This window comes from Vigna unguiculata, chromosome 3, assembly GCF_004118075.2.
Source record: "Vigna unguiculata cultivar IT97K-499-35 chromosome 3, ASM411807v1, whole genome shotgun sequence".
NCBI lineage: Eukaryota > Viridiplantae > Streptophyta > Magnoliopsida > Fabales > Fabaceae > Vigna > Vigna unguiculata.
The window spans coordinates 46014533-46040405 of record NC_040281.1 but is presented as its reverse complement, the minus strand read 5'-3'; the positions used below and the strand labels follow the sequence as shown (position 1 = coordinate 46040405).

Genomic DNA, 25873 nt, shown 5'->3' with positions numbered 1-25873 from the left:
ATCCTATATAATACGTAACTGTTTGGAATCCAAGTGTGAGTCTAAGTCTCGTATTGGCTAGAAATGAAAAGGTATAACATTATATAAGAATAAAGACCTATAAACCCATCGCTTTAAGGTTTTGAATTGAAAGTGGTGTCAATACCTTCTGTGATTGTGTTTAGGTCTCATTAGTGTTTGTTCTCTCCCATGATACCCTTCTTAAAAACCTAATAAATATAGATAAGACATTGACACCATTTTCAAAATCTAAGAGCTCTCAAAATCTAAGAGTAACATGCAATGTAACTAGAGAGTAAAAAAAAAATGCTTAAACTTAAGCAAAGCTAAAATTCTTGCTCCCTTTCAAATTTCACCTCCCACCCTCATCAAACACTTCACGGAAAATGTTTTTTTTTTGAGAGAGGAGAGTGTTTGATTTCTCTAAAGAGATTTCTGGAATGGTTTATTATATTCCGGAGAATGAATTTTGAAAATAATAAAATAAGTGATAGAATGTAGAAAGAAAATGATAGGATGCGGAAGTAATACCCCTTCTACAGAATCTCCAGCCACAAAATTAAACTAACTCCATAGGTTAAAGGTTGGTCCATGCTTTAAACTATTAGCACAGTAATTTGGACGGATTGTATATATATTTGAACCTCCATATTTTTCTTCCTGCACCTCCATAAATGTTAAAGTTCCAATTTTATCCTTAGCAGATTGTGTAATCCGAAATCAAAAGGTGCTTTTTGGTTGTCCAAGTAAAAAATACTTACGGATTCTAGAATCCGGAAAAGTGGCACTCCCACCTCCTCACCCACACTCCGTTGGCTTCCTTTTACACCACAAACTGAAAAGTGGCATCCAACCTCAAAAATATCTTTCATGACGGACACTGCAAATTGTTTGTAGGTCTTAAAAGAAGAAGAGAGTAGCATCATCAATATTTTGGACGCGGCGTTTGATCATCCTGGTATTTATGTTTCTTTAAAAAAATTCTCCTAATAATTAATTAAACAAAAAATAAAACTAAGATGATTGCTAGACTTTTGACAAGGATAATAATAAAATAAGCTATAAAAAAATGTTATTCTTATTATATATTAACAATAATGTATTAAAATATTAAGAACATATTAAATATTATAATCTTTTAAATATATAAAAACGTTTATATTGGGTTTCTTTATCTGTATTAAATCGCTTTGTGTACTTTGTGATGCGATCTAATCTAAAATCTTATTTTCTACATTTTGTTATCATTTTCCATTCATTTCATAATATAAAAAATTTAAATTTAAACAAGTTTCAGGTTTTCAATATATGATCAACTTTTAGTATCTAATATTTCTTTTTAAAGTTGTACTCATTATTTTCGTTGACTCCTTGATTATTTTTTTAAAAATGGTAACAAAATGATAACAAAATGTAAAAAGTTTTTGTTTTCTTGAATTATTTTATTCAAAAATTTTAATTATCATATTGAGTTTTTTTCTTAAAATTTTTAAATTTTTTTTTGGATTTTTATTTTCTCAATTTTCTTAATTTTTTTATAACTTATTGTTTTCTTTAACTTCTTGAATCGATTATGTTTTTTATTTATTATTATTTTATTGAATTTTATTTTCTCAATTTTTTGAATATTTTTAAAATATTTGTTTTTTGAATTTTTAATCGTCTTATTCCATTATTATGTTAAAGTCTTTAAATTATTTTTCTTTAATTTTATTTTCTCAATTTTCTTAATTTCTTTTTAACTCTTTATTTTTTTAACTTCTTGGATTATTTATTTTTATTTTTTATTTATTTATAATTATTTTCTTGAAATTTGTTTACAAATTTTTATCTTGTCCTTCTTGAATATTTTATTTATTAACTCATTGTTTTTATTAACTCCTTGAATTGATTATTTTTATTTTATATTTTACTATTATTCTTTTATTGAATTTTATTTTTCTTGAAAACTTTAAAAAAATATTAGATACTAAAAGTTGATCATATATATGATCATAATATATGATCAACTCATTGTTTTCATTAACTCCTTGAATTGATTATTTTTATTTTTTATTCTAATATTCTTTTGTTAAAATTTTAATAATCATATTGAGTTCTTCTCTTAAACTTTTTAAAATCTTTTTCTTAAATTCTATTTTATAACTTTTCTTAATTTATTTTAACTCGTGAATTTCATTAACTTCTTGAATTATTTATTTTTACACTTTTTTCACTTACTGTTCTTTTCTTGATTTTTTTAATTGTTTCTTAAAGTTGTTATCATTTTCTTGATCTTTTTTTTTAATCTCTAACCGTGTTCTTGAATTTTAGCTTGAAAAATTTTAATCATCATATTGACTTCTTCTCTTAAATTTTTTAAAATCTTTTTCTTAAATTCTATTTTATAAATTTTCTTAATTTATTTTAACTCGTGAATTTCATTAACTTCTTGAATTATTTATTTTTACACTTTGTTCACTTACTGTTCTTTTCTTGATTTTTTTTAATTGTTTCTTAAAGTTGTTATCATCTTCTTGATCTTTTTTTAAATCTCTAACTGTGTTCTTGAATTTTAGCTCGAAAAATTGTAATCATCATATTGACTTCTTCTCTTAAAGTTTTTAAATTCTTCTTCTTGATTTCCATTTTCTCAATTTTCATAACTTTTTTATAACTCATTGTTTTCATTAACTTCTTAAATTGATTATTTTTATTCTTTTTTTATTTAATATTCTTTTGTTGAATTTTATTTTCTCAATTTTTTTAAATAACTTTTTAAAGTTTTTATCAACTTCATAAATTGTTTTTAAATCTCCAAATATTTTGTTCAAATTTGTTTTGTTAGATTTTAATCATCATATTTTTATCTTCTCTTAAAGTTTTCAAATTCTTTTTCTTGAACTCTATTTTCTCACTTTTCTTAACTTTTTAAAATTTTTCATTTTCAAAAACCTCTTCAAAAACTTATTTTTACACTTTCTTTACTTATTTTTCTTTTCTTGAATTTTCATTTCTTAAACTTTTTGAATTCTTTTTTAAAGTTGTTATCAACTTCTTGATCCTTTTTAAATCTCCAAATATTATCTTTAAATTTTTTTTGTAAAATTTTAATCATCACATTTTTTTCTTCACTTAAAGTTTTTAAATTCTTTTTCTTGAACTCTATTTTCTCACTTTTCTTACCTTTTTATAAACTCTTCACTTTCAAAAACATCTTCAAGAACTTATTTTTACACTTTCTTTTCTTATTTTTCTTTTCTTGAATATTCATTTCTTAAACTTTTTGAATTCTTTTTTAAAGTTGTTAGCAACTTCTTGATCATTTTTAAATCTCCAAATATTTTCTTGAAATTTGTTTTATAAAACTTTAATCATCACATTTTTTTCTTCTTTTAAAGTTTTTAAATTCTTTTTCTTGAACTCTATTTTCTCGCTTTTCTTAACTTTTTTAAACTCTTCACTTTCAAAAACATCTTCAAGAACTTATTTTTACACTTTCTTTACTTATTTTTCTTTTCTTGAATTTTCATTTCTTAAACTTTTTGAATTCTTTTTTAAAGTTTTCATCAACTTCTAGATCCTTTTTAAATCTCCAAATATTTTCTTGAAATTTGTTTTATAAAACTTTAATCATCACATTTTTTTCTTCTTTTAAAGTTTTTAAATTCTTTTTCTTGAACTCTATTTTCTAACTTTTCTTATCTTTTTTAAACTCTTCATTATCAAAACTTCTTCAAGAACTTATTTTTACACTTTCTTTACTTATTTTTCTTTTCCTGAATATTCATTTCTTAAACTTTTTGAATTCTTTTTTAAAGTTGTTATCAACTTCTTGATCATTTTTAAATCTCCGAATATTTTCTTGAAATTTGTTTTGTTAGATTTTAATCATCACATTTTTTTCTTGTCTTAAAGTCTTTAAATTCCATTTCTTTAACTTTATTGTTTCACTTTTCTTAAGTTTTTTAAACTCTTCATTTTATAAAACTTCTTCAAAAACTTATTTTTACACTTTCTTTACTTATTTTTCTTTTCTTGAATATTCATTTCTTAAACTTTTTGAATTCTTTTTTAAAGTTGTTAGCAACTTCTTGATCATTTTAAATCCCCAAATATTTTCTTGAAATTTGTTTTATAAAACTTTAATCATCACATTTTTTTCTTCTTTTAAAGTTTTTAAATTCTTTTTCTTGAACTCTATTTTCTCGCTTTTCTTAACTTTTTTAAACTCTTCACTTTCAAAAACATCTTCAAGAACTTATTTTTACACTTTCTTTACTTATTTTTCTTTTCTTGAATTTTCATTTCTTAAACTTTTTGAGTTCTTTTTTAAAGTTTTCATCAACTTCTAGATCCTTTTTAAATCTCCAAATATTTTCTTGAAATTTGTTTTATAAAACTTTAATCATCACATTTTTTTCTTCTTTTAAAGTTTTTAAATTCTTTTTCTTGAACTCTATTTTCTCATTTTTCTTAGCTTTTTTAAACTCTTCACGTTCAAAAACAAGAACTTATTGTTACACTTTCTTTACTTATTTTTCTTTTCTTGAATTTTCATTTCTTAAACTTTTTGGATTCTTTTTTAAAGTTTTCATCAACTACTAGATCCTTTTTAAAACTCCAAATATTTTCTTGAAATTTGTTTTGTAAAATTTTAATCATCACATTTTTTCTTGTCCTAAAGTTTTTAAATTCTTTTTCTTGAACTCTATTTTCTCACTTCTCTTAACTTTTTAAACTCTTCATTTTCAAAACTTTCTTCAAGAACTTATTTTTACACTTTCTTTACTTATTTTTCTTTTCTTGAATTTTTGATTTCGTAAACTTTTTGAATTCTTTTTTAAAGTTGTTATCAACTTCTTGATTCTTTTTAAATATCGAAATATTTTGTTCGAATTTGTTTTGTTAGATTTTAATCATCACATTTTTTTCTTCTCTTAAAGTTTTTAATTTTTTTTTTCTTGAACTCTATTTTCTCACTTTTCTTAAGTTTTTTAAACTCTTCATTTTAAAAACTTCTTCAAAAACTTATTTTTACACTTTCTTTACTTATTTTTCTTTTCTTGAATATTCATTTCTTAAACTTTTTGAATTCTTTTTTAAAGTTGTTAGCAACTTCTTGATCATTTTTAAATCTCCAAATATTTTCTTGAAATTTGTTTTATAAAACTTTAATCATCACATTTTTTTCTTCTTTTAAAGTTTTTAAATTCTTTTTCTTGAACTCTAGTGATCCTTAAACAAATAGAGTTCATGAAAAAGAATTTAAAAACTTTAAGTGAAGAAAAAAAATGTGATGATTAAAATTTTACAAAACAAATTTAAACAAAATATTTGGAGATTTAAAATGATCAAGGAGTTGATAACAACTTTAAAAAAGAATTCAAAAAGTTTAAGAAATTAAAAGTCAAGAAAAGAACAATAAGTAAAGAAAGTGTAAAAATAAGTTCTTGAAGATATTTTGAAAATGAAGAGTTTAAAAAAGTTAAGAAAAGTGAGAAAATAGAGTTCAACAAAAAGAATTTAAAAACTTTAAGAGAAGAAAAGAATGTGATGATAAAAATTTTACATAACAAATTTAAAGAAAATATTTGGAGATTTAAAAAGGATCAAGAGGTGGATAACAACTTTAAAAAAGAATTCAAAAAGTTTAAGAAATGAAAAGTCAAGAAAAGAACAATAAGTAAAGAAAGTGTAAAAATAAGTTCTTGAAGGAGTTTTCGAAAATGAAGAGTTTAAAGAAGTTAAGAAAAGTGAGAAAATAGAGTTCAAGAAAAAAAATTTAAAAACTTTAACTGAAGAAAAAAATGTGATGATTAAAATTGAACAAAAAAAATTTAAAGAAAAAATTTGGAGATTTAAAAAGTATCAAGAAGTTGATAACAACTTTAAAAAAGAATTCAAAAAGTTTAAGAAATGAAAATTCAAGAAAAGAAAAATAAGTAAAGAAAGTGTAAAAATAAGTTCTTGAAGAAGTTCTTCAAAATGAAGAGTTTAAAAAATTTAAGAAAAGTGAGAAAAGAGTTCAAGAAAAAAAATTTAAAAACTTTAAGAGGATAAAAAAATGTGATGATTAAAATTTTACAAAACAAATTTAAAGAAAATATTTGGAGATTTAAGAAGGATCAAGAAGTTGATAACAACTTTAAAAAAGAATTTAAAAAGTTTAAGAAACGAAAACTAATACGTAGCTCTGCACTTTTTTATTTATTATGTCCCACTTATTTGCCTATTCTTTTCTTCAAGGCAGCAACTTGTGAAAGTAATAAGGGTTGATTTTTGTAACTTATATTCAAACTTGTGGTACATAAGAAGTGAATCCCTTTGAATAGTAAAAAAAATTGTTTAATAAATTTTAAAACTTTTTACGAAAACTAATAGGTAGCCTTGCACTTATTTGTTTATTATGTCCCACTTATTTGCCTATTTTTTTCTTCAAGGCAGCCACCTAGTGAAAGTAATAAAGGTTGATTTTTGTAACTTATAATCAAACTTGTGGTACACAAGAAGTGCATCCCTTTGGATAATAAAAATAAAATTGATGAGTATATTTTAACACTTTGTACGAAAATAATACGTAGCTCTCCACTTATTTGTTTATTATACCCCACTTATTTGCCTAATTTTTTCTTCAAGGCAGCCACCTAGTGAAAGTAATAAAGGTTGATTTTTGTAACTTATAATCAAACTTGTGGTACATAAGAAATGCATCCCTTTGGATAATAAAAAAAATTGTTTAATAAATTTTAAAATTTTTTACGAAAACTAATAGGTAGCTTTGCACTTATTATTTTCGTATTATTTTCGTACAAAGTGTTAAAATATACTCATCAATTTTTATTTATTATCAAAAAGGATGCACTTCTTATGTACCTCAAGTTATATTATAAGTTAAAAAACTTAACCCTTATTACTTTCACTAGGTGACTGCCTTGAACGAAAAATTAGGCAAATAAGTGGGGCATAATAAAAAAATAAGTGGAGAGCTACATATTATTTTCGTACAAAGTGTTAAAATTTATTAATGGATAGCTCTCCACTTTGAATAGTAAAAAAAATTGTTTAATAAATTTTAAAACTTTTTACGAAAACTAATAGATAGCTCTCCACTTATTTGTTTATTATGCCCCACTTATTTGCCTAATTTTTTCTTCAAGGCTGTCACCTAGTGAAAGTAATAAGGGTTAAGTTTTGTACAAAATAATCAAACTTTTGGTACATAAGAAGTGCATCCTTTTGGATTATAAATAAAAATTGATGAGTATATTTGAAGACTTTGTACGAAAATAATATGTAGCTCTCCACTTATTTGTTTATTATGCCCCACTTATTTGCCCTTTTTTCTTCAAGGCAGCAACCTAGTAAAAGTAATAAAGGTTAATTTTTGTAACTTATAATTAAACTTGTGGTACATAAGAAGTGCATCCCTTGGGATAATAAAAATAAATTGTTTAATAAATTTTAAAACTTTTAACGAAAACTAATAGGTAGCTCTTCACTTATTTGTTTATTATGTGCTACTTATTTGCCTATTTTTTTCTTCCAGGCAGCCACCTAGTGAAAGTAATAGGGTTGATTTTTGTAACTTATATTCAAACTTGTGGTACAAAAGAAGTGAAACCCTTTGAATGGTAAAAAAAAATTATTTAATAAATTTTAAAACTTTATATGAAAACTAATAGATAGCTCTCCACTTACTTGTTTATTATACCCCACTTATTTGCCTAATTTTTTCTTCAAGACAGTCACCTAGAGAAAGTAATAAGGGTTACGTTTTGTAACATATAATATAACTTGAGGTACATAAGAAGTGCATCCCTTTGGATAATAAAAATAAATTGTTTAATAAATTTTAAAACTTTTTACGAAAACTAATAAGTAGCTCTGCACTTATTAATTTATTATACCCCACTTATTTGCCTATTTTTTTCATCATGTCAGCCACCTAGTGAAAGTAATAAGGGTTGATTTTTGTAACTTATAATAAATCTTGTGGTACATAAGAAGTGCATCCCTTTGGATAATAAAATAAAATTGCTTAATAAATTTTAAAACTTTTTACGAAAACTAATACATAGCTCTGCACTTATTTGTTTATTCTGTCCCACTTATTTGCTTATTTTTTGTCTTCAAGGCAGCCACCTAGTGAAAGTAATAAGGGTTGATTTTTGTTACTTATATTCAAACTTGTGGTACATAAGAAGTGAATCCCTTTGAATAGTAAGAAAAAAATGTTTAATAAATATTAAAACTTTTTACGAAAACTAATAGCTAGCTCTGGACTTATTAGTTTATTATACACCACTTACTTGCCCTTTTTTCTTCAAGGCAGCCACCTAGTAAAAGTAATAAAGGTTAATTTTTGTAACTTATAATCAAACTTGTGGTACTTAAGAAGTGCACCCTTTGGATAATAAATAAGAATTGATGAGTATATTTTACCACATTGTACGAAAGCTAATACGTAGCTCTCCACTTACTATTTTATTATGTCCCACTTATTTGCCTATTTTTTTCTTCAAGGCAGCCACCTAGTGAAAGTAATAAGGGTTGATTTTTGTAACTTATATTCAAACTTGTGGTACATAAGAAGTGCATCCATTTGGATAATAAAAATAAATTGTTTAATAAACTTTAAAACTTTTTACGAAAACTAATAGATAGCTCTCCACTTATTTGTTTATTATGCCCCACTTATTTGCCTAATTTTTTCTTTAAGGCACTCACATAGTGAAAGTAATAAGGGTTAAGTTTTGTAATTTATAATATGACTTGAGGTACATAAGAAGTGCATCCTTTTGGTTAATAAATAAAAATTGATGAGTATATTTTTACACGTTGTTCGAAAATAATACGTTGCTTTCCACTTATTTGTTTATTATGCCCCACATATTTGCCTCCTTTTTTCTACAAGGCAGCCACCTAGTGAAAGTAATATGAGTTGATTTTTGTAACTTATCTTCAAACCTGTGGTACATAAGAAGTGCATCCCTTTGAATAGTAAAAATAAATTATTTAATAGCATCCACCTAGTGAAAGTAATAAGGGTTGATTTTTGTAACTTATATTCAAACTTGTAGTACATAATAAGTGTTTCCTTTTGAATAATAAAAACAAATTGTTTAATAAATTTTAAAACTTTTTACAAAGACAAATAGATAGCTCTCCACTTATTTGTTTATTATGCCTCACTTATTTGCCTAATTTTTTCTTCAAGGCAGCAACTTAGTGAAAGTAATAAGGGTTGATTTTTTTGTACAAAATAATCAAACTTGTGGTACATAAGAGGTGCATCCTTTTGGAGGGTAAATAAAAATCAATCAAGATATTTTAAGACTTTGTAGGAAAATAAAAAGTAGCTCACCACTTATTTGTGTATTATGCCCCACTTTTTTGCCTATTTTTTTGTTCAAGTCAGCCACCTAGTGAAAGTAATAAAAGTTTATTTTTGTAACTTATAATCAAACTTGTGGTACATAAGAAGTGCATCCCTTTGGATAATAAATAAAAATTGATGAATATATTTTAACACTTTGTACCAAACTAATTCGTTGCTCTGCACTTATTTATTTATTATGCTCCACTTATTTGCTTATTTTATTCTTCAAGGCAGCTAGTGAAAGTAATAAGAGTTGATTTTTGTAACTTATATTCAAACTTATGGTACATAAGAAGTGAATCCCTTTGAATAATACTAATAATTTGTTTAATGAATTTTAAAACTTTTTACGAAAACTAATAGGTAGCTTTGCACTCATTTGTTTATTATGTCCCACTTATTTGCCTTTTTTTTTTCTTCAAGGCAGCCACCTAGTGAAAGTAATAAGGGTTGATTTTTGCAACTTATATTCAAATTTGTGGTACATAAGAAGTTCATCCCTTTGGATAATAAAAATAAATTCTTTAATAAATTTTAAAACTTTTTACGAAAACTAATAGATAGCTCTCCACTTATTTGTTTATTATGCCCCACTTATTTGCCTAATTTTTTCTTTAAGGCAGTCACCTAGTGAAAGTAATAAGGGTTAAGTTTTGTAACTTATAATATGACTTGAGGTACATAAGAAGTGCATCCTTTTGGATAATAAATAAAAATTGATGAGTATATTTTAACACTTTGTACGAAAATAATACGTAGCTCTCCACTTATTTGTTTATTATGCGCCACTTATTTGCAACTTTTTTTTCAAGGCAGCCACATAGTGAAAATAATAAAAGTTTATTTTTGTAACTTATAATCAAACTTGTGGTACATAAGAAATGCATCCTTTTGGATAATAAATAAAAATTGATGAATATATTTTAACACTGTACGAAAATAATACGTTGATCCCCACTTATTTGTTTATTATGCACCACATATTTGCCTCTCTTTTTCTACAAGGCAGCCACCTAGTGAAAGTAATATGAGTTGATTTTTGTAACTTATATTCAAACCTGTGCTACATAAGAAGTGCATCCCTTTGAATAATAAAAATAAATTATTTAATAGCAGCCACCTAGTGAAATTAATAAGGGTTGATTTTTGTAACTTATATTCAAACTTGTAGTACATAATAAGTGTTTCCCTTTGAAGAATAAAAATAAATTGTTTAATAAATTTTAAAACTTTTTACGAAAACAAATAGATAGTTCTCCACTTATTTGTTTATTATGCCCAACTTATTTGCCTAATTTTTTCTTCAAGGGAGCAACCTAGTGAAAGTAATAAGGGTTGATTTTTTTGTACAAAATAATCAAACTTGTGGTACATAAGAAGTGCATCCTTTTGGAGAATAAATAAAAATCAATGAGTATATTTTAACACTTTGTAGAAAAATAAAAAGTAGCTCTCCACTTATTTGTGTATTATGCCCCACTTATTTGCCTATTTTTTTCTTCAAAGTAGCCACCTAGTGAAAGTAATAAGGGTTGATTTTTGTAACTTATATTCAAACTTGTGGTACATAAGAAGTGAATCCCTTTGAATAGTAAAAAAAAATTGTTTAATAAATTTTAAAACTTTTTACGAAAACTAATACGCAGCTCTGCACTTATTTGTTTATTATGTCCCACTTATTTGCCTATTTTTTTCTTTAGTGAAAGCAATAAGAGTTGATTTTTGTAACTTATAATCAAACTTGTAGTACTTAAGAAGTGCACCCTTTGGATAATAAATAAAAATTTAATGAGTATACTTTAACACTTGTACGAAAACTAATACGCAGCTCTCTACTTATTATTTTATTATGCCCCACTTATTTGCCTATTTTTTTTTTCTTCAAGACAAGCCACCTAGTGAAAGTAATACGACTTCATTTTTGTAACGTATAATCAAACTTGTGGTACTTAAGAAGTGCACCCTTTAGATAATAAATAAGAATTGATGAGTATATTTTAACACATTGTACGATAACTAATACCTAGCTCTCCACTTATTATTTTATTATGCCCCACTTATTTGCCTATTATTTTCTTCATGGCAGCCACCTAGGGAAAGTAATAAGGGGATATTTTTGAAACTTATATTCAAACTTGTCATACATAAGAAGTGCATCCCTTTGAATAATAAAAATAAATTGTTTAATAAATTTTAAAGTTTTTTATGAAAACTAATAGGTAGCTCTTTACTTATTTGTTTATTATGCCTCATTTATTTGCCTATTTTTTTCTTGAAGGCAGCTTACCTAGTGAAAGTAATAAGGGTTGATTTGTGTAACTTATATTCAAACTTGTGGTACATAAGATGGGAATCCCTTTGAATAATAAAATTAAATTGTTTAATAAATTTTAAAACTTTTTACCAAAACTAATAGGTAGCTCTCCACTATTTATTTATTATGCCCCACTTATTTGTCTATATTTTTCTTCAAGGCAGCCACCCAGTGAAAGCAATAAGGGTTGATTTTGGTAACTTATAATCAAACTTGTGGTACATAAGAAGTGCATCCCTTTGGATAATAAAAAAATTTGTTTAATAAATTTTAAAACTTTTTATGAAAACTAATAGGTAGCTCTACACTTATTAGTTTATTATGCCCCACTTATTTGCCTATTTTTTTCTTCAAGGCAGCCACCTAGTGAAAGTAATAAAGGTTGATTTTTGTAACTTATAATCAAACTTGTGGTACATAAGAAGTGCATCCCTTTGGATAATAAAAATAAATTGTTTAATAAATTTTAAAACTTTTTACGAAAACTAATAGGTAGCTCTACACTTATTAGTTTATTATGCCCCACTTATTTGCCTATTTTTTTCTTCAAGGCAGCTAGTTGGTGAGGCAATAGCTTACCAAGGCGATGATCAGTAGCTGGTCCAAGAGGATGATCAGCCACACTGGGACTGAGACACGGCCCAGACTCCTACGGGAGGCAGCAGTGGGGAATTTTCCGCAATGGGCGAAAGCCTGACGGAGCAATGTCGCGTGAAGGTAGAAGGCCTACGGGTCATGAACTTCTTTTCCTGGAGAAGAAGCAATGACGGTATCCGGGGAATAAGCATCGGCTAACTCTGTGCCAGCAGCCGCGGTAAGACAGAGGATGCAAGCGTTATCCGGAATGATTGGGCGTAAAGCGTCTGTAGGTGGCTTTTTAAGTTCGTCATCAAATCCCAACCTAGTGAAAGTAATAAGGGTTGATTTTTGTAACTTATATTCAAACTTGTGGTACATAAGAAGTGAATCCGTTTGAATAGTAAAAAAAAAATTGTTTAATAAATTTTAAAACTTTTTATGAAAACTAATAGCTAGCTCTGCACTTATTAGTTTATTATACCCCACTTATTTACCTAATTTTTTTCTTCAAGGCAACCACCTAGTGAAAGTAATAAAGGTTGATTTTTGTAACTTATAATCAAACTTGTGGTACATAAGAAGTGCATCTCTTTGGATAATAAAAATAAATTGTTTAATAAATTTTAATACTTTTTACGAAAACTAATAAGTAGCTCTGCACTTATTTGTTTATTATATCCCACTTATTTGCCTATTTTTTCTTTAGTGAAAGTAATAAGAGTTGATTTTTGTAACTTATAACCGAAATTATGGTACTTAAGAAGTGCACCCTTTGGGTAATAAATAAAAATTTGATGAGTATACTTTAACTCTTTGTACGAAAACTAATACGCAGCTCTCTACTTAATATTTTATTATGCCCCACTTATTTGCCTATTTTTTTTCTTCAAGACAAGCCACCTAGTCAAAGTAATACGATTTCATTTTCGTAACTTATAATCAAACTTGTGGTACTTAAGAAGTGCACCCTTTGGATAATAAATAAGAATTGATGAGTATATTTTAACACATTGTACCATAACTAATACGTAGCTCTCCACTTATTATTTTATTATGCCCCACTTATTTGCCTATTATTTTCTTCAAGGCAGCGACCTAGTGAAAGTAATAAGGGGATATATTTGAAACTTATATTCAAACTTGTCATACATAAGAAGTGCATCCCTTTGAATAATAAAAATAAATTGTTTAATAAATTTTAAAGTTTTTTATGAAAACTAATAGGTAGCTCTTTACTTATTTGTTTATTATGCCCCATTTATTTGCCTATTTTTTTCTTCATGGCGGCCACATAGTGAAAGTAATAAGGGGATATTTTTGAAACTTATATTCAAACTTGTCATACATAAGAAGTGCATCCTTTGAATAATAAAAATAAATTGTTTAATAAATTTTAAAGTTTTTTATCAAAACTAATAGGTAGCTCTTTACTTATTTGTTTATTATGTCTCATTTATTTGCCTATTTTTTTCTTGAAGGCAGCTTACCTAGTGAAAGTAATAAGGGTTGATTTGTGTAACTTATATTCAAACTTGTGGTACAGAAGATGTGAATCCCTTTGAATAATAAAATTAAATTGTTTAATAAATTTTAAAACTTTTTACCAAAACTAATAGGTAGCTCTCCACTATTTATTTATTATGCCCCACTTATTTGTCTATATTTTTCTTCAAGGCAGCCACCCAGTGAAAGCAATAAGGGTTGATTTTGGTAACTTATAATCAAACTTGTGGTAGATAAGAAGTGCATCCCTTTGGATAATAAAAAAATATGTTTAATAAATTTTAAAACTTTTTACGAAAACTAATAGGTAGCTCTACACTTATTAGTTTATTATGCCCCACTTATTTGCCTATTTTTTTCTTCAAGGCAGCCACCTAGTGAAAGTAATAAGGGTTGATTTTTGTAACTTATATTCAAACTTGTGGTACATAAGAAGTGAATCCGTTTGAATAGTAAAAAAAAATTGTTTAATAAATTTTAAAACTTTTTATGAAAACTAATAGCTAGCTCTGCACTTATTAGTTTATTATACCCCACTTATTTAACTAATTTTTTCTTCAAGGCAGCCACCTGGTGAAAGTAATAAAGGTTGATTTTTGTAACTTATAATCAAACTTGTGGTACATAAGAAGTGCATCCCTTTGGATAATAAAAATAAATTGTTTAATAAATTTTAATACTTTTTACGAAAACTAATACGTAGCTCTGCACTTATTTGTTTATTATGTCCCACTTATTTGCCTTTTTTTTTCTTTAGTGAAAGTAATAAGAGTTGATTTTTGTAACTTATAATCAAAATTATGGTACTTAAGAAGTGCACCCTTTGGGAAATAAATATAAATTTGATGACTATACTTTAACACTTTGTACGAAAACTAATACGCAGCTCTCTACTTATAATTTATTATGCCCCACTTAGTTGCCTATTTTTTTTCTTCAAGACAAGCCACCTAGTCAAAGTAATACGACTTCATTTTTGTAACTTATAATCAAACTTGTGGTACTTAAGAAGTGCACCCTTTGGATAATAAATAAGAATTGATGAGTATATTTTAACACATTGTACGAAAACTAATACGTAGCTCTCCACTTATTATTTTATTATGCCCCACTTATTTGCCTATTATTTTCTTCAAGGCAGCCACCTAGTGAAAGTAATAAGGGGATATTTTTGAAACTTATATTCAAACTTGTCATACATAAGAAGTGCATCCCTTTGAATAATAAAAATAAATTGTTTAATAAATTTTAAAGTTTTTTATGAAAACTAATAGGTAGCTCTTTACTTATTTGTTTATTTTGCTCCATTTATTTGCCTATTTTTTTCTTGAAGGCAGCTTACCTAGTGAAAGTAATAAGGGTTGATTTGTGTAACTTATATTCAAACTTGTGGTACATAAGATGTGAATCCCTTTGAATAATAAAATTAAATTGTTTAATAAATTTTAAAACTTTTTACCAAAACTAATAGGTAGCTCTCCACTATTTATTTATTATGCCCCACTTATTTGTCTATATTTTTCTTCAAGGCAGCCACCCAGTGAAAGCAATATAGGTTGATTTTGGTAACTTATAATCAAACTGGTGGTACATAAGAAGTGCATCCCTTTGAATAATAAAAAAATTTGTTTAATAAATTTTAAAACTTTTTACAAAAACTAATAGGTAGCTCTACACTTATTAGTTTATTATGCCCCACTTATTTGCCTATTTTTTTCTTCAAGGCAGCCACCTAGTGAAAGTAATAAGGGTTGATTTTTGTAACTTATATTCAAACTTGTGGTACATAAGAAGTGAATCCGTTTGAATAGAAAACAAAATTGTTTAATAAATTTTAAAACCTTTTATGAAAACTAATAGCTATCTCTGCACTTATTAGTTTATTATACCCCACTTTTTTACCTAATTTTTTCTTCAAGGCAGCCACCTAGTGAAAGTAATAAAAGTTGATTTTTGTAACTTATAATCAAACTTGTGGTACATAAGAAGTGCATCCATTTGAATAATAAAAATAAATTGTTTAATAAATTTTAAAACTTTTTACGAAAACTAATAGGTAGCTCTGAACTTATTTGTTTATTAATACCCACTTATTTGCCTATTTTTTTCTTCAAGGCAGCCACCAAGTGAAAGTAATAAGAGTTGATTTTTGTAACTTATATTCAAATTTGTGATACATAAGAAGTGAATCCCTTTGAATAATAAAATTATATTGTTTAATAAATTTTAAAACTTTTTACCAAAACTAATAGGTAGCTCTGTACACATTGGTTTATTATGTCCCACTTATTTGTCTATTTTTTTCTTCAAGGCAGCCACCTAGTGAAAGTAATAAGGGTTGATTTTTGTAACTTATATTCAAACTTGTGGTACATAAGAAGTGCATCCATTTGGATAATAAATATAAATTGTTTAGTAAACTTTAAAACTTTTTACGAAAACTAATAGATAGCTCTCCATTTATTTGTTTATTATGCCCCACTTATTTGCCTAATTTTTTCTTTAAGGTGAAAGTAATAAGGGTTAAGTTTTGTAATTTATAATATGACTTGAGGTACATAAGAAGTGCATCCTTTTGGTTAATAAATAAAAATTGATGAGTATATTTTTACACGTTGTTCGAAAATAATACGTTGCTCTCCACTTATTTGTTTATTATGCCCCACATATTTGCCTCCCTTTTTCTACAAGGCAGCCACCTAGTGAAAGTAATATGAGTTGATTTTTGTAACTTATATTCAAACCTGTGGTACATAAGAAGTGCATCCCTTTGAATAGTAAAAATAAATTATTTAATAGCAGCCACCTAGTGAAAGTAATCAGGGTTGATTTTTGTAACTTATATTCAAATTGGTGGTACATAAGAAGTTCATCCCTTTGGATAATAAAAATAAATTCTTTAATAAATTTTAAAACTTTTTACGAAAACTAATAGATAGCTCTCTCCACTTATTTGTTTATTATGCCCCACTTATTTGCCTAATTTTTTCTTGAAGGCAGTCACCTAGTGAAAGTAATAAGGGTTAAGTTTTGTAACTTATAATATGACTTGAGGTACATAAGAAGTGCATCCTTTTGGATAATAAATAAAAATGGATGAGTATATTTTAACACTTTGTACGAAAATAATACGTAGGTCTCCACTTATTTGTTTATTATGCGCCACTTATTTGCAATTTTTTTTCAAGGCAGCCACATAGTAAAAGTAATAAAAGTTTATTTTTGTAACTTATAATCAAACTTGTGGTACATAAGAAATGCATCCTTTTGGATAATAAATAAAAATTGATGAATATATTTTAACACTTTGTACGAAAATAATACGTTGATCCCCACTTATTTGTTTATTATGCACCACATATTTGCCTCTCTTTTTCTACATGGCAGCCACCTAGTGAAAGTAATATGAGTTGATTTTTGTAACTTATATTCAAACCTGTGGTACATAAGAAGTGCATCCCTTTGAATAATAAAAATAAATTATTTAATAGCAGTCACCTAGTGAAATTAATAAGGGTTGATTTTTGTAACTTATATTCAAACTTGTAGTACATAATAATTGTTTCCCTTTGAAGAATAAAAATAAATTGTTTAATAAATTTTAAAACTTTTTACGAAAACAAATAGATAGTTCTCCACTTATTTGTTTATTATGCCCCACTTATTTGCCTAATTTTTTCTTCAAGGGAGCAACCTAGTGAAAGTAATAAGGGTTGATTTCTTTGTACAAAATAATCAAATTTGCGGTACATAAGAAGTGCATCCTTTTGGAAAATAAATAAAAATTGATGAGTATACTTTAACACTTTGTACGAAAATAATATGTAGCTCTCCACTTATTTGTTTATTATGCCCCACTTATTTGCCTATTGTTTTCTTCAAAGCAGCCACCTAGTGAAAGTAATAAGGGTTGATTTTTGTAATTTATATTCAAACTTGTGGTACATAAGAAGTGAATCCCTTTGAATAGTAAAAAAAAATTGTTTAATAAATTTTAAAACTTTTTACGAAAACTAATACGCAGCTCTGCACTTATTTGTTTATTATGTCCCACTTATTTGCCTATTTTTTTCTTTAGTGAAAGCAATAAGAGTTTATTTTTGTAACTTATAATCAAACTTGTGGTAGATAAGAAGTGCATCCCTTTGGATAATAAATAAAAATTGATGAGTATATTTTAACACTTTGTACGAAAATAATACGTAGCTCTCCACTTATTTATTTATTATGCCCCACTTATTTGCCTACACTTATTTGTTTATTATACCCCACTTATTTGTCTATCTTTTTCTTCAAGGCAACCACAGTAATATGGGTTTATTTTTGTAACTTATATTCAAACTTGTAGTACATAATAAGTGCTTCCCTTTGAATAATAAAAATAAATTGTTTAATAAATTTTAAAACATTTTACAAAAACAAATAGATAGTTCACCACATATTTGTTTATTATGCCCCACTTATTTGCCTAATTTTTTCTTCAAGGCAGCAACCTAGTGAAAGTAATAAGGGTTGATTTCTTTGTACAAAATAATCAAATTTGCGGTACATAAGAAGTGCATCCTTTTGGAGAATAAATAAAAATTGATGAGTATACTTTAACACTTTGTACGAAAATAATATGTAGCTCTCCACTTATTTGTTTATTATGCCCCACTTATTTGCCTATTGTTTTCTTCAAAGCAGCCACCTAGTGAAAGTAATAAGGGTTGATTTTTGTAATTTATATTCAAACTTGTGGTACATAAGAAGTGAATCCCTTTGAATAGTAAAAAAAAATTGTTTAATAAATTTTAAAACTTTTTACGAAAACTAATACGCAGCTCTGCACTTATTTGTTTATTATGTCCCACTTATTTGCCTATTTTTTTCTTTAGTGAAAGCAATAAGAGTTTATTTTTGTAACTTATAATCAAACTTGTAGTACTTAAGAAGTGCACCCTTTGGATAATAAATAAAAATTTAATGAGTATACTTTAACACTTTGTACGAAAACTAATACGCAGCTCTCTACTTATTATTTTATTATGCCCCACTTATTTGCCTATTTTTTTTTTCTTAAAGACAAGCCACCTTGTGAAAGTAATACGACTTCATTTTTGTAACTTATAATCAAACTTGTGGTACTTAAGAAGTGCACCCTTTGGATAATAAATAAGAATTGATGAGTATATTTTAACACATTGTAAGATAACTAATACGTAGCTCTCCACTTATTATTTTATTATGCCCCACTTATTTGCCTATTATTTTCTTCATGGCAGCCACCTACTGAAAGTAATAAGGGGATATTTTTGAAACTTATATTCAAACTTGTCATACATAAGAAGTGCATCCCTTTGAATAATAAAAATAAATTGTTTAATAAATTTTAAAACTTTTTATGAAAACTAATAGCTAGCTCTGCACTTATTAGTTTATTATGTCCCTCTTATTTGCCTATTTTTTTCTTCAAGGCAGCCACCTAGTGAAAGTAATAAGGGTTGATTTTTGTAATTTGTATTCAAACTTGTGGTACATAAGAAGTGAATCCGTTTGAATAGTAAAAAAAAATGGTTTAATAAATTTTAAAACTTTTTATGAAAACTAATACCTAGCTCTGCACTTATTAGTTTATTATACCCCACTTATTTGCCTAATTTTTTCTTCAAGGCAGCCACCTAGTGAAAGTAATAAAGTTTGATTTTTGTAACTTATAATCAAACTTGTGGTACATAAGAAGTGCATCTCTTTCGATAATAAAAATAAATTGTTTAATAAATTTTAAAACTTTCTACGAAAACTAATACGTAGCTCTGCACTTATTTGTTTATTATATCCCACTTATTTGCCTATTTTTTTCTTTAGTGAAAGTAATAAGAGTTGATTTTTGTAACTTATAATCAAAATTATGGTACTTAAGAAGTGCACCCTTTGGATAATAAATAAAAATTTGATGAGTATACTTTAACACTTTGTACGAAAACTAATACGCAGCTCTCTACTTATTATTTTATTATGCCCCACTTATTTGCCTATTTTTTTTCTTCAAGACAAGCCACCTAGTGAAAGTAATACGATTTCATTTTTGTAACTTATAATCAAAGTTGTGGTACTTACACTACAAATAAATTTATTTTTAGCGGAGGATATTTTGGAGAGGTTTTAAATATTCTCCTCAAATTAATATAGTTTACAAGAATATTATAAATTATCTAAAATGACATAATAACAGGGGTTTTAATATTTTTGTACAGAGGTTTAAGACCTCAGTAAATTATAATACAAATTTTATTACTACGTTAAATATTAAAGTTTTCATTTACTCCTCAGTTTCATTTTCAGTTTCGCTCTCTTCGCTCTCATCTATCTCTTTGAAGGATTTTGTCTCGTGTTTTCACACAACAGAGTTTCGTTCACAAATTTTATTTCAGAATCCTAGAAATAGTTCAAGTTCCTTACTTCGATCAAAAGGTTTTCAACTCTCCAAGTGGAGTGGTGGGCGGTGAAGGCGGGGTGGTGGAAGGTCGTTGAAGTGGTTGGGGTGTTCGGCCTTGAAGACGCGTTGGACTCATTACTTCGGTGTTAGAGTTGTTCGCTCTGACGGGCATTGCAAGGGCGAGGGTGTTGTCTTGTGAAATAATCTGGTAAGTTCACTAAACCCTTATATATACATAGGTTTATTGATAATCTGAAAGTTTATTGAGGGTAATAATTTGATGGTGATGTATTTTGTGAGTGGGGATGTTTTTGCTGCCCATTACTTGTTTGATGAAATTCCTATGCTGAATACTGTTTTGGAATTTGATTATCTTTCGAAAGTGTGTTAATCTGTGACCAAAGTTTGCTCTTGTTATTATAATGAAAAAAATTTATGCAGCAAAGTTGAGTTTCTCTCCTTAATTCTTACAACTTGATCCTTGTTGTTTTCAGAAAGGACTCGAAAAGTTGGTTATTCATGGAAGAGACAGCACAACAAATGAAGCGTCCATTTGGAATTCCTGAAAAGCCAGAATTCACTGTTGGGTTGGATGAACCATTGAAGAAGTTGAAAACGAATGTTTTGAGCGAAGGTTTGTCCGTAATGGTTTTGACCGGTGTGGGAGGATTAGGGAAAACCACTCTGGCCACTATGCTCTACTATTGAACCATAATAACCTCTTATTTCTTCTTAAGTGAGGTTAGTTATTTTGCTGGAATACATGAAAAGTTTCAGATTATTGTAGAAAGAACCAGAGGCTAACTATAATCTCTTTGGTTTGCAGTTAATACCATTGTTGTCACTTGATATAGTTAATTTGGCTCCATCAAATAGCAACACTAAATATCTCTCTAATGCTATTAGTTGCTTTGATCCTCTAATGCTAACATTCCAGCAATGAAATATTGAGAGCCAACATAGTTTTGATGAAGAAGCCAGTTGCTTCATTCCACTTCTGAAGTTCCTTTATGTTTTGCAAGATGATATACTTTACAAATTTGTTTCAGCATCTAAGCTAATTTTCAGTGAGATATAGTGGTTTATTTTTTCAGTTGCTTTCATTGGTTTTTTGTGTGCTTCACCTTCTTAACCGCATATAATAAGGCTTCAAATATTTTTTAAGACTACCAAACTATTTACTTTTCTAGTCTAATTTGAAAATTATAGTATACTTCAATTAGCATGGATTTTAGCTTTTGCTTTAAAATGAGTACTGGTTCAATTTAATTTCCGCTATGTTTACATACAGATTTTCAAATTTATTCAAATGTGAAAATACATTAGAAGCTTAACGCAACACTGATTAGAAGCTTAATAATGGAAAATACATTAAGCTTATTAAATAATACTTGATTATCAATTTTGATTCCAAGTTCACTACTCTATTGTTGAATCCGAACATACTTTAAATTTGGTTATATTGGAGGAGGGTAGGTAAAATTTCTCCCTCTCTCCCTTTATTTATTTAATTTTGCTACTATTAATCTAGTTAGCAAACTGTTATTATGGAACAATCCCGAAAAAGTGATCCCCAAACAAAAGAAATAAGGAAAATAAAACAACATAAGTAGTTGAAGAGATTAAAAAATTATTAAGCCAAAGAAAAGCAAAAAGCTAAACTTGGAAAATGCAAAAAGCAAGACTTGGGGTTGAGTAAGTGTATGAATGATAAGAAGCTAAAGTGTGCAGAGGCCATGGTGGTGGGGACAATCGTAGGCTAATTATTGTTGTTTCTAAGTTGTGATAGGTACAACTCTAAGTTGACTGCTTATGCAATGAATATCTTATGGTCAATGAGGTCTATCTCCTTATGAACTTGAGAGGAATATTCATATTAATGTGCATGTGCATGTACATGATTGAAGAGGATGAATTACAAGGAGCGAGTTCCATCTTTAATATGCTTCTATATTCTGTTTTGGACAATTTTGGTGTTTCACTTGGTGCTCAGGGTTTCTGGGAATGCAGAAGGTGACGTTTTGTACTTATTTGGTGCTTCAATTAATTATTTTTGCTGGTTTTCCTGTTTCTGTTCTTTTATGAGTTGTTGACTTTTCAGCTATGTTGTTTTGGTTCATATGTTTGAATGAGTCATAAAACTAGTATTAGGCTTTTGTTCATTATTGGAATTGGTTCAGAAGTTCCGCATAACAGAGTATGCAATATGAAAACACAAACTATGAAATTAAATAGAACGCAAAAATTAGAGGATAAATTGAAACCAATTTAGAGGACGTGTATGATTAGCTCGGGCTGTTTGTAGGTTCTAAACTGAAAATGTTTCGGTGTTATGCTTGGGAGTTATTGATGATGACCATGGGTTTCATGTTTTTACTTTCTTTATTTCACACAATTTCATTAAAAGCAGCACAATACCTGTTTGATTTTTTACCCCTGTCAATTTAATATATTCAGTACATTTGTAATGGCACTCAAATATTACTTCTATACACAGGTGATGCCCTTACTGCATTCAAGAAGAATATGATAGATCCTACTGGTGCTCTTGATAATTGGAATCCTAATATTTTAACTCCTTGCACATGGTTTCATATTATTTGCAACGATGAAAAAAGTGTCACCCATTTGTAAGATATATGCTATTTTTACTTGTGGTTTTATGAAAGATTTTGCATAAAGTGAAAAAAGTTGCTTGGCCAGGTATCTTGGAAATGCAAACCTTTCGGGTCAACTTGTTCCAGAGCTTGGCCAGCTCCCAAATTTGGAATATCTGTAAGTTATGCCTCCTTTGCTGAACAGATTTTGCATGACACTAATTTTTTATTTTTATTGACATTTCATCAACTATTTCTTGTAATTCTTGATTATTGGTTGAAACTAGTATTATTAGGAAAAACTATTCTAAAAGTAAATGCGGTAACTGTGTCTCTCAGAGCACTACCTGTAATACCATTTTCTGTTATTCACTGGACTCGTTACTCTGCCAAAATCTAAATATTTTCCTTTGACTTGACTGGGAACTTTATAACAATAACATAACTGGGGAGATCCCAAATGTGCTTGGAAATTTGACAAACTTGCTGAGTTTGGATCTTTACTCGAACAACATTACTGGTCAAATTCCAGAAGAATTAGCCAATCTTAAAAAACTAGAATCCCTGTATGAAATGCTTTCCTTTTCTCATATCTTATTCAACAAAACTTATGCAATGAAATTTCATTTTTATTTCTTTTTTAGCATTCATAACATTATGGCACACGCTCACTGTAGTTGCTACTTAATCATTGTTTGTGTTCAATAGTTTATTATCTGCTAACCAAATGGCTCTGCTCCCTGAACTAGGCGCCTCAACAAAAACAGCTTGTCAGGAAAGATTCCTATGGGTTTGACCACCATTGATACACTGATAGTTCTGTGATTTTAACTCCTATGTCTAAATGTCTAGATACATTGCTATGCTGGTGATGTGTTATTTTGTCTATAACCTGACACCATGATCATTGTTGAATCTAGTGACTTATCGTCCAACAACTTAACAGGGAATTTCCCAGCCAATGGTTCATTTTCAAGTTTTACTCCCATCAGGTTGGTACAAATAAGAATTTTGTTCTGATGAGAGCTCATTGGAGAACCACACTCCAACACTTGCCAATAGCCATTTGTTATAAAATCAGAAAAAATATTAAAGGTTGTAAAACCAGAGAAAAAAAAACAGAGAAGAGTCTTTTACAATATTATGAGTGTAGTAGCCTATATGTTACAAAAGGTTTCTCTCTAACATGATTTAACAAACAAGAAAAAGTAAAATCTTAGAGTATCTAGAAAGTCTCATTTTCATACTATTGTTCGAGTGGCATGATAAACCTTACATCATAATTTTATTAACCCCGTTAATCCATTTTTACAGTTTTAGCGATAATCGTTTCTTGGTGCAAGCCATTCCGATTTCACCACCCCCTACACAGAAACAAAATCCTTCAGCTTTGTTATTATTTATTGTTGGCAATGAATTTAATTTTTCAAAGAATATAGCTCTTAAAGTACTAGGCTTCGGATTTACTGTGATTAGAGCTACTTTATGTGATTTTCATCAAGTTAATGTACATTTTTACTTTGAATGCCAACATCTATTCTATAAATTAAATTCCAGAAAGCTTATGATGTTAATTTCAATAGGTCAAAATAATGAAAAGATTGAGGCATCCAAATGTTGTTCTCTTCACGGGAGCAGTAACTCAGACCTCCAAATCTTTCAATTGTTACTGAATTTCTTCCCAGGTACTTCAAATTCTTGATTTGATTTTGTAGTGATTCTTTAGTTATATGGGATTGTTTAATGTGAAATTTGAAATTTTTTCATTTTTATTAATCGAGTGATGCAAATGAGCCTGAGTCTTCTATGGGTACAAGAGGATCATCTGGTGGTAGCAACATTTAGGGTGTTGATGATGTTTTTTAGGATGAAACTATTTTAGTGTATTATGAAATTTGAGTAAGTATGTATTAAGTTGTAATTGTTTCAATTTAAATTGCTTTTATGTTAATATGTTGATTTTGAGAATCAAAAGTTCTAATGATATATATTTGAGCACTTTGGTTGAAGTATTTGATTGAAGTTTACAAAAAAAATATTGTTGATATAAAAATATAAGTACCTCAAATGGTGACATACATTCTCAAGTATAGTAGGAAATTCTAATTACAAACAAAATATTGTTTTTTATGAGATTTGAATAATGCTAGAAAAATACAGTAATAAATCAACAAATTAAATAATACAAACGAAATAAGTTTTATAATCCTCAAATTGAGGAGGGTATTAACCCCCACAAAAAAAATTGAAAAATAGGAGTTTTGGAATCAAATAGGTTTATGGAAATAAAGGAGGTTTTAAAACCTCCACAAAATAATAGTCATGAATAGGAGAGGTTATAACCCTCCATTAAAAAACTTCCACAATATAAACTTGGTACCAGGGGTTGTAGAAAACCTCCACAAATAACTTGTGGGGAACCTATTTGTGGAGGTTTGAAAAACTTCTGCAAAATATTTTGTGGAGGGTAAAAACCCCCGTTAAACGAAATTAAAACCTCCATAATTTAGCTTTTTTTTTGTAGTGTTAAGTAGTGCACCCTTTGGATAATAAATAAGAATTGATGAGTATATTTTAACACATTGTACGAAAACTAATACGTAGCTCTCCACTTATTATTTTATTATGCCCCACTTATTTGCCTATTATTTTCTTCAAGGCACCCACCTAGTGAAAGTAATAAGGGGATATTTTTGAAACTTATATTCAAACTTGTCATACATAGGGATGACAACGGGGCGGGGATGGGTTTTGCTATCCCATACCCATCCCCGCATAAAAAATTCATCCCCATCCCCATACCCAAACCCAACGGGTATCAAACTTTTTTCCCATCCCCATCCCCACCGGGTAACGGGTATAATCTCGTACCCATACTCGTACCCGTGTTGTAACTACTTCAATATTAATTTTTATAAAAGAAAAAAAATTACGGTAAAGGAAACATAATATTATGAAATATTCAATATTAGGAGGATTTTCTTCGATGCCAAATACCTTAAAATAAAATAGAATTGTTTACATTTTATATTAGAATATCAAATAAAATTTCATGTGAACCAAAACATTTATTAAATTTGCAAACTACAACATTGATGAAC

The 25873-nt window shown here is 27.9% G+C and overlaps 1 protein-coding gene across 1 annotated transcript; it reads left to right on the top strand.

The window, feature by feature from the left end:
• The first annotated feature begins 20108 nt into the window (after positions 1-20108).
• LOC114176892 (BRASSINOSTEROID INSENSITIVE 1-associated receptor kinase 1-like) lies at positions 20109-24729 on the top strand. The gene is made up of 9 exons (XM_028062080.1): positions 20109-20383; positions 20670-20916; positions 21956-22188; positions 22673-22805; positions 22867-22950; positions 23195-23338; positions 23522-23593; positions 23693-23764; positions 24356-24729. The coding sequence occupies exons 3-9, from the start codon at positions 22086-22088 to the stop codon at positions 24363-24365; spliced, it is 618 nt and encodes a 205-aa protein (XP_027917881.1). The 5' UTR covers positions 20109-20383; positions 20670-20916; positions 21956-22085; the 3' UTR covers positions 24366-24729.
• The last annotated feature ends 1144 nt before the right edge of the window (positions 24730-25873 follow it).